At 42.3% G+C, this 12,500-nt stretch overlaps 1 protein-coding gene across 2 annotated transcripts in view; it reads left to right on the top strand.

The window, feature by feature from the left end:
• The window catches only part of TMEM266 (transmembrane protein 266), a 141,632-nt gene that overhangs the window by 81,312 nt on the left and 47,820 nt on the right, over nucleotides 1-12,500 (top strand). For both annotated transcript variants that reach the window (XM_074285268.1, XM_074285269.1), the window contains exon 6: nucleotides 10,193-10,249. In XM_074285268.1, the coding sequence (XP_074141369.1) occupies nucleotides 10,193-10,249 (57 nt within the window). The remainder of the gene's footprint in view (nucleotides 1-10,192; nucleotides 10,250-12,500) is intronic.

Genomic DNA, 12,500 nt, shown 5'->3' on the forward strand with positions numbered 1-12,500 from the left:
AAACCCTTCTCTCCTTTATGAAATTAATCATTTCATTTTCTCTAATCTTGTGGTTCCTTTCCATTTCTTCATGACTTTTGAATGGATGGCTCAGCAATTATATCTCTCTCAATTCATTGGAATAAAAAAATAATTTCTTGGAACAAAGAAAGCCAAAACAATTTAAGCATTTGGAAGTTTTGCTTCTCTCCATCATCACTTATCACTCCATCCTCCCTGGAGAAATGACCCATTCTCTTCTTTTATCCTCTTCTTTTCCTCATTGTAGCCTTTCTAAAAAAACAAGAAATCTTTTATCATCCTTGACTTTTCTAACTAGATAAGTTTTCCCAGTCCTAACAAAATCTCACAAAATCAAGCCATGCTTTTTATATTCAATTTCTGTTATCTGCCCTTGGGTTCTCCTTCTGTATATTATTAATATCTAAACTGGTCAGTGAATTCTTTGCATACCCAAATAGCCTTTTTAAATAATCTCATCTTTTTCTCCTCATTGAAAATGTTTTTCTTTTCATTTTCAAGAACTCCATTTTTCTTTTAAAAGTAAAATCTGCCAGGGAGATGTGTTTAAAGAGATGGCACATATGTAAGCTATCAGATCACTTGCTGTTTTGGGGAGGGGGAATAAAGGATGGAGAGAGAAAAAATTAGAACACAAAGTTTTACAAAAATGAATGTTGAAAACTGTTTTTATATGTATTTAGAAAAATAAAATACTATGGAGAAAACAAAAACAAAAATAAAAGTAAAATTTGGATTCTGATTTGTTTCAGTAGGAAATTGACTTGGAATCAAATGATGAGTTTGAATTCTGTCAGTTAAGAGTTTTGCATATCCTTGATCAATTCACTTAGCTACTCTCAGTCTGTTTTCTCAGTTTTAAAATAATAATATTATATTATAATTATAGGTAATAATAGCACATCCTAGAGTTGTATCAGGATCAAATGAGAATGCATGTAAAGTGCTGTGCAAACCCTATATAAATGTTATCTGCTATTTTAGGTATTATTAAATATATTCCTGTTTCTTTAACAAACTACACACACACACACACACACACACACACACACACGTACGTCTTATTTTTACGGATACCTTTCATTCTTTCATCACTTTCATTTCTAAAATATGACTTCCCCAGTGTGCCATTCCTTGAAAGACAGATTTAAAGGGAAAGGAAAAAAAGGAACAACTTCATTGTTGAGAGCTTGTCATTCTTCTGGGAATTCCTCCCTCTCTCAGACTTTAGTCCACAGAAACCTATCTATCCTTTCTCTGATCCTTTTGGAATCTAATGTTTGAGTGATTTAATCCAGATCACGGCTTTCTTCTCCTCTATAAAAAATTCTAAGATGGAGTGGTCACTCCCTATGACATAAAATTCCTAGCCTTTACATCCCAGAAATCAGTTCTTTCTTCAGAGGGAACTGAGTACAAAAAAGGTTACCCCAGGCTTGGTTCTTCTATCTTTCGAAGAACAAAATTATCACTCAAATTAAACCAAGAAATTTTGATCTGCTCTCTTCTGTTGATAAAGAGAAAGAAAAAGGTACAGCAGATTTCTAGATCATTCAAGTCCTCTACTCAGTAGTATGCAAGAGAGCTGATTATTAAATTTTCGGTGTTTGCACCTCAGAAATCCGCAAACAATACAAATCAGGGTTTGATATATTGCTTTGTTGATTATCTAAATTTAAGAAAAAGCTGGATAAGGTATTAGTAATGCAGATTAAACACAAAAGAGGATTCCCCTGCCCCCAGAGAGCTGGTTGTTAAACATTTACCACTACACCCCTGTTTTTTCCTCTACTATATCATGTTTCCATGTGACCATTTCCCCAAATACTTCTTCCTTCTATCCAGATGATCTGAAATTACAGTGTTGTGGGTCTGCTTCCATTGATCTCCAAGTGATTGCTCTCTGTCATATTTCCCTGCTCCAGTTTCTGGATTCCCTTACATGAGTATGGCTTCTTAATCTGTTCCTCCATTTTTTGAGTCTGTCCTCTGGCTTCTAAATCAAAAAGGATCTCTGGTGAGCCATTAGAGGTCTCATCCCAACAAGACTCAGGAATATTAGTGAGACTAAATTTGCCTTTTTGCAATAAGATATTTCATTCAAGGGGCAGCTAGGAGGCACAGTGGATAGAGCACCAGCCTTGAATTCAGGAGGACCTGAGTTCAAATCTTGTCTCAGACACTTAATGCTTCCTAGCTGTGTGACCCTGGGCAAGTCACTTAACCCCTGCCTCAGAGGGGGAAAAAGAAAGATATTTCATTCATCTTGCTGGTTATACTTATTTTATGCATTTGTCTATAACAGATTTCTGAGACTATGACTCTTTTTCCTGGAATTTCTCTCCTCTTAAATTCTAGAGCTCTCTCTCTAGTATTCTTTCTTCATTGGTTGAATGTATAATGTCTATCTTGGTAGATGGATTATGTGTATGTGTATGGATGGATAGATAGAATAAAAGGGGATTTAGAGGAAAAACATATGTATACACACATACTCCATACACCAAGATAGATATCATATGTATACACACACACACACACACACACACACACACACACACACACACACACACATATATATATATTTGTCTTCCTTTTCCCTCCTTTAAAGTTTAAAGCCCTTTCAATCAGACATGCAAGACTTTGGACCAATACAAAATTCAGGACATATCATTGTGCTAACTCAAAAAAGACATTTTTGAGACCAGAGAGTGCCCCTAGATGAGTGAATGTGCCTCCCTGAATGCAGTTTTCCTTCAGCCAAGAGCAGGTTCCTTCCCATAAATAACCTCTCCTCCTTTCATGTTCCCTTTTGAATACAGTTGATTTCAGGCGGGATCTATGAGCAGAGCAGCCCAATGTGCCAACAAAAGTTTTCTCCTTCTTTTCCAGGTGCAACCAGAGGCTTTTTGTTCAAATACTGCGAGAACAAATGAGAAATTAGAGAGAGCTAACATGTTGGGCAGGAGATTTGGACCCAAAACATCCTCCTGGGTTAACATGATGAGTCAAATAAATCAATAATGAATAAAATCAAACTTCAGGTAGTCAAATGAAATTGGATTTAAAGAGTCAGCCACACAGGTACAAGATGAAGGAGGTATAATGAGACAAAAGTTTGAATGGAAAAGATCTACAAGGTCTTAGTGGACTGCAAGCTTAATATCAGTCCAGGGTGACAAAAAAAAAAATATCAACTGTGCTCTTGAGAAAAGCCTGATGCGCAGAATGAGGAAGATACTCGCCTCACTGTCCTTTGCCCTTATTGTGCTACATCTGAAATAACATGCCCAATTCTAGGAACCCCGTTTTAGGAAGGTCATTGACCAGCTGCCATGTGTTCAAAGGAGGGCTCTGTGCCTTTGAAACTGTGCCCTAAGGATTCACTGAAGGATGTAGAGAGGCCCACCTGAAGAAGACCAGACTTGGAGGAGTGTGAATGTTGTCTTCAAAAAGAGCTGTTGGACAAAGACGGGATTTGGTCTGTTCCGTTGGGTCCCAGAGAACAGGACTAGGAGCCATGAAGGGAAGCTGCAAAAAAATCCAACAAAAGGAGAAGCATCCCAAAACATCCCAATACCTACCCTTAAGGGGAGGTATTGACCCCAGGCAGGGAGCTCCCTGTTGCTACGGAAGGCAAGGCCGGATGCCCACTCATTGGATATGTTTTAGAAGAGATCCAGTTCAGGAATCAGCCAGACTCTGAAGTGTCCTGAGGCTCTTCTGTGAGTCTGTGCAATGACCCCCGAGTCAAACCGAGTCAATGCTTCTTAAAAAAATGTTTCAATCTTAGGAAATCATTGGTGCTGGACCTTCATTTTCAAAGACCAGCGATTTCATGGGATGATGTCTTGACTTGCACATGAACTGGATTTAAATAAGGCGGAATGGTTTAGACTAGTACCTTAAAATGCCTTATTTGTGGGTGGATTGCTACCAGTGGAAGGCCCTTTGCTCTCATCTCTACCTCTCCAAATCCTCCCTCCTCTTCTACACTCTCTCTTCTATGAAGTCTGCCTCCCCACCCCAGCCCATTCCATAGAGAATTTTAGTTTTCTGGGTTCAAACTGTTTATCCCCCAGTACCCTGTATTCTAGCTCACCTATTTCAAGTGGTCGTGCCATTGAGATTGTAAGCTCCTTGAGGGCAGGTACGGTGTCTTCTCCCTCTTTGTGTGTCCGTTTCTGTGGTGCCCGGAATAGGGCCTGCGCAGAACAAGATGCTGGATGAATGAATGAAATAAATCTAAAAAGCCTTTTTGTATTTATCTGAATCTTTCTTTTTTCTCTTCTTCCTGGGATAAGCTAAGCATATGAAGTGACTCCAGTTAAGCTCCCTGAAGTCATTCCTACCTAATCCAGCATCCGCCAAAACATTTGTTTCCCACTAGCCAGGTGGGTCCACGAAGGGGAAGGGAGTGAAGCATGAAATCTTTTTAGGAAGGGATTGCCTGATGAGCCTTCCAGGTGCCAGCCGTGGGCCTCGGAATGCATGAGCCAGTCAAGGCCCATTAGCCACTCTTCCCGTTCCGCTCCTGGCTTACCAGAACACAGCGTCCCTGTCAAAAGGAGGATTTGGAGAAGGCATTGAATTTTCCATGCGGCTCTTCACACTTGGGGAATTCACTAAAAGGTCAAGCCCAGAGTCTAGAATTGCTCTCCTCTGTCTAAAAAGACCAGGACGGGCTGTGCTCCAACTCCTTCCAATGCAAATCCAGGGGCTTCTGGAGAATTTGGTTGTCGGAGGCCCCCGCAGACACAGAGCCAACATGTGAGCAATACAGAACACAGGGTGTTTATGTGGGGCCCAAACAGAGTCAAGGAGGGCCCTCTCTGGACTCCTCTCCTCCTTTACCATGGATCTCCCCAAACCAGCTGAATCCAACATGGGGTATTCTACAGGACTTCTGTCCCTCGAAATCATACAGCCTGGAACAATGGGAGGAATGCTAGATTTGTGGTTAAAGGATCTCCCGGCTCTGCCATTTCCCAGATCTTTTCTCTCTGGGTCTGTTTCCTCTTCTGTAAAATCCGGGAGTTGGATTTGAGTCAGCTTCACATCCCAGGATCCATGAAAGGGAACCATTGTGTCTACTTTTAGTAATCAGCCAGACTTCATCGTGAGCTCAGAGCAAAGGTATTTTATGAAACTGCATAAGAAAAGTTCCAACAGCACAAATCGCCCCATAAAAGTGCGAGACATTTTCCTACAAATCTGTTATCACCAGGGGGAAGAGTAAAAGTTCCTTGGGAACACCCATGAAGGGGCACACTCATAGGAAACGGAGCCCGGGTGCATTTATGAAGGGACACGGGGAGAGCACAAGTGGCTGAGGCTCACACTCAGGGAGGTGGCCAATGTGTGCTTGTCACAACTCATCCCTCCCATATCGCAGGATGCCCAGTATTTCCTGGCAAAGCCAGCAACCTTCTCCCGCCGGACTCTTGTGCCAGCCATATGGCCACATCTTCTCCAAGGTCTTGCTTCCTTCTAGTCTTGTACATTGCTACTGGGCAGCATCCCATTGGTCAGTGGCCACGTGCCTCTTCTGCTTTTGTGGCTAAGTTCCTTTCTGTAGAAACTTCTAAAAGAACTTCATATCTTCAGAGGGCCTGCTGGCTCTCTTGCCTCTTTCTGCCTGGGTACAGGCAGAGAGCTCCACGAGAATGGGCTTTTTAGCTAAAGCCAAGACTATGAGCCCCCACAAATAGCTAAGATAAACGTCTCTTTGGTCTAAGAGAGACGGCCAAGTGACCGTTCTTTTATTAATAATCTGCTGGCCTTATTAATAACACAATTAAATTACCCAGGGAAAAAAAGGTTGTTTTGTGAAATCCTTCCTCCTCTCCTACGGGGATCCACGGCCTTGTCCTGAGCCTCTGTCTGATTTAGGGTTGGAAGGTCTTTGTAACTCCACTTACTTTCTGAATGCCAAGCTGGACTTCTTCAGAATTGTTGCAGAGGTTGCCCTTTCAGCAAACCACCAAGGGCTGTTGCATTTGACGCTCTCTCCTCCTCCAGTTTTATTCATCTCAAGCTTGTTTTTATTCCTTATGCAGATAAATAGGAAAGAAAAAGGCAAAGGCAGATGAAGTGTGAAATACATACATATGAGCACATATACATACACATATCCACATAAAATGCATATATAAAATATTTATATATGTATGTGTATATATATTTATGCATGTACCTATGTTACCTCTGTATAAGCCAGTCATTAAAAGGAGGACACCCTTCTAAGACTTCCACAAGGACCCAGTCCCTGAGATGGGAAGGAAGAGCTCAGAAGGTCAAGGACACCCTGATTCTGTGACAGTGACCCCGGCTGCCCGGACCTTGAGCATTTTCGATGTTTAAGATGGCAGCATGTAGCACGGGTCCTTGCACAGAATTTTCCCAGGGGACACAAAGTTGTTACATTGGGCAATGCCATCCAGGGAAGCAGACCATCCCTACACAATGAAATGTCCTCCTCTGGTTCTTCCGTTATATACAGCTCCACCATGACAGTCTTAAACCCAGCTCAGAGAGCAGGGATCTTCCTGATTTTAACTTTACTTTTGCTCCATAAGGTAATTGTTCTGATTCTCTCTTGTGGTGTATATAAAGGGTTTCTCAAACTTTAAACTATCAATTCTGGTTCATCTGAGGTTGGTGTATTATTGTTTCCTTTCTATAGCTGGGGAAACAGCCTGAGAGAGACTCACCTCGAGTCAGCTTTTGTTACTGTTATTTCTCTGACTTATTCAGGATCTAACTCTCCGTGGAAGTCCTTAGAAAAAATGGAACCTGCTCTACATTTGGATCTCTTGGGGCCTTAAAGGCCACAGCAAGTTTCTGGGGGGCCCAGAGCAGGCAGCCAGGCGCACATCTGCTCAGAAGCAACCATTTCAGCAATGTGCAGGCCCAGCTGCTCGGGAGAGCCTTCTGTGTCCAGACCAGCCCTCAGCACTCTTGCCCTAAACATTTCTGAGGCTTATTAGGGGCCCTAATTTAGGAAGGGCAATAACGATGCTAATGCTGACAATTGATGACGATAACTATTATTATTAATTCACTTATCCTCAAATTCTACCCTCAACCCACGCTGGTAAAGGGACGGAGTTTCTTTATCAATGAAATCACAGGCTCACATCCTCTCCCTGATAATTATAATTCACGTTTGCCTGGAGAGTTAAGGTTTGCAGGACACTCCGTGTATATGATCTCATTTGAACCTTAGAACAACCCTGTGAAGTGGGTGCTGTGATTGATCCCATTTTGCAGGTGAGGGACAGAGGCTGGGGAATCAGTGCCTTGTCCAGTGGCAGGACAAGAAAAGGGCTTTGGGGGGCCTGGAGCAAGCAGCAGGGATTGGGCCCGACACCAAATCCAGAGTCTCTATCAGATGAGTTAAGATGAGGGCTCTCGGACTATGACAGCTTGAGATTCGGATTCATAAACAGAGCTCTTCTATGGCATGGTGGCTGGAAGTTTTCTCCCAGGGCATTAAACTGTGGAGGGTACAAAACTGGTCCCTCACATTCCTTCTGCCATGTAAGTCACTGTAGTGATTAGTCTCTTCCCCTGTTACCCCGGAATGAATTTGTCCAAGTGGTTTCTTGTGTTGAGTTCATGTTGTACCACTTGCCCTGGGCCCCAGAACTTCTAGTTATACTCTGATGGAGGGTCTTTTATAGTGCTTAGAGTTGGAAAGGACTTCATCTTGGCCAATCCTTTCACTTTAGAGATGAGGAAACTGAAATCTGAATGATTTGCCCCAAATCACACAACTCGGAGTTCCTGATTAATTGAGTACTAGGTCTAGTCTCAGAGAACCTGCTTTCAATTGTCTACTTGCGTGACCTTGGAAAAACCATTTAAACTTCTTGGGCCTCAGTTTCTCCATCTGTAAAATGAGAGTTTCTCCATCTGTAAAATGGGTTCAAATACCAGCATTCCCACTTAATCTGTGTACAACCAGGAGCCAGTCATGATTTCTCTGGGGTTCAGTTTCTTTCCCCATAAAATGAGGGGATTGTACAGGATGACTCTCAAATCTTTACCAGCTCTCAAATTATGATTCTCTGGGTATAATTAACAATGCAAAGCAGTTTAGTAATGGCAAAGAAGGGTCATCGGTCAGGCTGGAGTGGGCTGGGAAAGCTTCTTGAAGTAGCCAGGGCCCGAGCTGAGGCTGAGGGACCCTGAGGAGGCCATTCCAGATGTTTCTAAGGGATGGACTCCAGCTGCCCCCTTCCCTTGCTTTTTATCACTTAAACCCTCATCATTTTACAGGCTCTGGAGGCTCCCTGGACATTTAAGCCACCATCTGCCAGCTCCTTGTCTCTGGGGACGGCTCAGTGCTTCTCAGAGTAGGTCTGGGTGGAGGAGGGAGGGCAGCAGCCCCAGCCCATGCACCTGCTCTTAACAGATTTCTTCATGTTGGGGTGAAGAACCACTTTGTCTGAGCTCACTTTGCCTCTTGGGGACACTCAGAATCTCGACTTCGGGAGGGATTTCAAAGCCTAAGGGCCCAACCTGTACCTGAACAAGAATTCCTTGCCCACTGTACCCAACAAGGAGTCTTCAAGCCTTTCCCAGAAGATGTCTCCTGAAGAAGAACACCATGAGCTTTATCCCCCATAACTTTAATCTGGGGGTGTTGTTCAGGAGCTCCTGAAGTAATCCGTCAACCAACAAGCTTTTATTAAGCCCCTACTAAGTGCCAGGAACTGGGCATATAAAGGCAAAAATGAAGGAAGTCCTTCCCTCTATGAATTCTAGAAGCTGGGGGGTTGGGTTTCATGATAATATTCCTGCTCCTTTCTGTCCTTGATGAGGGAGCAGAAGCTCAATCTACACAGACTTTTTGGAGACTCAAAGAAGACAGAGTTTGGAGCACCTGGGATTAAGTGCTGGGCAAATACTGCATTTCAGAGGCACAAAGTACATCTGCACACTGACATGGCCCTGGGGGCAGCAGCTAGAATGATAGTGGGAGGGGGGACCAGAAACTAGACCAACTGAAAAACCTGGACAAGCTGAACCTGAAGAAACAAGGCCTGGACGACAACAATAGCTGCCAGCAAGTATTTGAAGGGCTGTCGTGGAAGGGTGTGGTTTGTTCCATTTGACTCCTGAGGAAAGAAGGAAAATATAAAAGTTACAAAAACAATTAAACTTGATGTCAGGAAAAACTTGCTAACAATAATAGCTATTCAGAAAAGGAATGGATGGCCTGAGGAGGGGATGGGGTCCTCTTCCCTGGTGGATAGGGATGATGATGATGATGATGATTTTGGTGATGATGATGATGATGATGACGACACTTCAAGGCTGCTCCACATTCGTCTGCTATCCCACAAATGCCTCTCATTCGTGGTTCAGGAGCTGTTGTTGTTATTTGTCCTTTGTTCTTGAAGACGACCATGACATCAGCGGGGTCAGGTCATGACATCTTAGTGAGTTGGATTGAAGTGATGGAGGATTGTGCAAGGTCACCAGCCTCACTTTCTCCTCTGGAACTATCTGGGTCCAATGGCAAGTTATAGATTAGAACAACCAGAGATGGTACTGGATGCAGTGGGAGACCTTCACATACACATATACACACATACATGTGTATTTATGTGGGTGTATACGCAGGCATGTATATTTATATGTATATGTATATGTATGTGCATACACACACACACACACACACACACACACACCACACACCACACACATCTGGGAGGGGAAGACCTTCAGGTTTATGGCCAAAACAGAAACAATTGCTATTCACATCTACTCAGAGCCAATCAGCACCCTAACAATGACCAAAGAGGGCTTGGCCTTGGACCTATTATTGCTCATTCAATGAGAGTCGGAGTGATTTCACTTTAATATTAGGAAACAATTAGAGCTATTTCTGAGTGGAATGGGAAGCTTCATGAGATGGTGAGTTCTCTATTACATGAGGTATTTGGGTGGAATCTGGAGTGTGTATCTGCCAGGGATGGTGTAGAGGACATTTCTGCTCATGCCCAGTGTGGATGTGGTGGCTGCACAGTCCCCACTAATTCTGACCTTCTAAGATTTTGTAATTCCATGAAAATCAAAAAGACCTTGTTTGTTTTCTCTTGAAGGAAGTTATGAACAAGCAGTCCCCCATAAAATGTCTTTTCTCAATTTGTCTCCTCAGACAATTCTTCGCATTGTGGTCCTTGGGATCTGGGATTATATTGAAAACAAAATAGAGGTAAGATTGTTGCTCTCATTCTTGATTCCTGATTCCTATCCATGGTGGAATGAGGGGAGGGTGAAAAAAGAGGGAGGTGATATTGAAAAAAGAGATTTAAAGGTGTCTTTTCCCTTAATTTGTGGTCCTAGAAATAACTCACATAGGGGTATACTGGTAAAGATTCAGGGAATCCCAGAACTAGGGACCTTATAATGAGGGATTTCAAGGCTGGAAGACCCTTAGAACATAAAACAGAGAATGCCAGAGGGGGGGGCTCTTAGAACAGGAGAGAAGTTTGGAAGCTAGAACTCCTTAGTGTACAAAATGGCAGATCTAGAAGCAACAGAACCTAGTAACAAAATCTACAATATAGGACATCAAATCATGAATCTGAAAGTTTCATTTGAACACAAAACATAAGAGCTGGAAAACTCTTAGAACACGAACATAGAATGCCAAAGATGAAGGGCTCTTAGAACAGGCAGAGTAGAATTTTGGAAGCCAGAAGACAAAAAGAATACAAAATGAAGAGCTGGAAATTATAGAACCTACACTATATGATATCAAATATTGAAGCTGAAAGGTTAAAACAAACATCAGAACTGGAAGGCCCTTAGAACACAGAACAGATGGTGGAGTATTAGAGTAGGCAGTGCAGAATTTTGGAATTTTGGACCTTAAAATACAAAATAGCATTGCTGGAAATAACAGAACCTAGAATACAAGATGTCAAATGTTGGACCTGGAAGGGTCATTAGAACATGAGAGAGCAGAACAGAATTCAAAGTTGCAAAGTTGGAAAAAAGAGAATTTAAAATATAGGACATCAAATGATGAACTTGAAACAGATTTTAGAACATAGAACAGTAGAGCTGAAAAGAATCTGGAAATCTAGCCTCTTCACTGAGGATACTGAGGGGGCTCACAGGCCCATAGATTTCATGGGATTTCATGGATGGGACTTTAGGTGCCATGTCCATACTCTCATTTACAGATGGGGAAAGTAAGGCCCAGAGTTCCCAACTCTGGTAAAGATACCAACAATCACTTTTTTAATATATGTGCTGCCGAAGCGAGCACGATACCAACAATCACGATAGTAAAACCTTGGTCTTGGATAGAAAAACTCCAAAGGCCAATTTATCTAACTCCTACCTGAGCAGGAATTCTTTCCCAATTCCTGATAAATGCATATCCCATTTCCATTTGAAAACCCTACAGTGATGGGCAACTTACTGCCTTAATGGGTGGACCATTGTTGGACACCATTAGAAAAGTCTTCCCTGTATTGAACCAAAATCTGTCTTGCTGTTGGGGCAACTAGATGGTATAGTGGTTACAACCCTAGTTCTGAAGTCAGGAAGATTTGACTTCAAATCCAGTCTCAGACACTGTGTGACCCTGGGCAAGTCATTTAACTCTAATTGTCTCAGCAAAAACAAACAAACAAAAAAAATTAGCAAAAACAAAACCAAGTCTGTCTCACAGTTACACACACACACCCTAAACACACACCAAAGCTGAATTTTGGGTGGACCGCTTGGGTAGTCTGATGATTCCCATGGCCCCCTTTTCAGAATAAGTCTTTAAATGAACAAAATAAAATACATAGGATAATAAGGGAAACCAAAGAATCATGAAAATAAATTTTCTTCCATCCAAGTTCAATAACCTCTTGAAATCTAGTATCTTAAAAAACCAAAATCCTTTGGTTAAGAATCCCTGTTCTGGATGATTGCAAAAATTCCTGACAACACTAAATGCTTGAATCCCAGGATCCTAGCTCCTACATCTCCTACATCCAAATTTGTCTAGGGGTGGGGGGAATGTGACCCACATTGGACAGTCCAGCTAGCTGAAGAGCTTGGCTTGTTTCTTAAATGAGCACGAAACATCCCTGTGTATGGATCACCATCCCCAGTGCAGGGGGAGACTCAACAGTTAGATAAGAAGCGACCCTGCCTTTTGGGACTTGCAGACTAGAAGACAAATACAGAATCTGATTCTGGAAACAAGCATTTGTACATACATCTCTTCCTTGCTTTACATGACATCCCTTAAGATTTTTGAAGACAGTTACTACATCTCCCCCCAAAAAACAAATGTCCTTCCACTCTCCAGTGCCTTCGAGTTCAATTAAATTCACTCATGAACAATTGTTCAGCTGGTATTATGACTCTAGATCACCAGGGCCCAGCCTTGGCAAAATGCCTCAGATAATCCCAACCAATTTCAAGGAGCATCTCAAGTCAAATTTAATTTACTTTCA

The sequence above is a fragment of the Sminthopsis crassicaudata genome, chromosome 2 (genome assembly GCF_048593235.1).
Source record: "Sminthopsis crassicaudata isolate SCR6 chromosome 2, ASM4859323v1, whole genome shotgun sequence".
In the NCBI taxonomy this organism is placed as follows: Eukaryota; Metazoa; Chordata; class Mammalia; order Dasyuromorphia; family Dasyuridae; genus Sminthopsis; species Sminthopsis crassicaudata.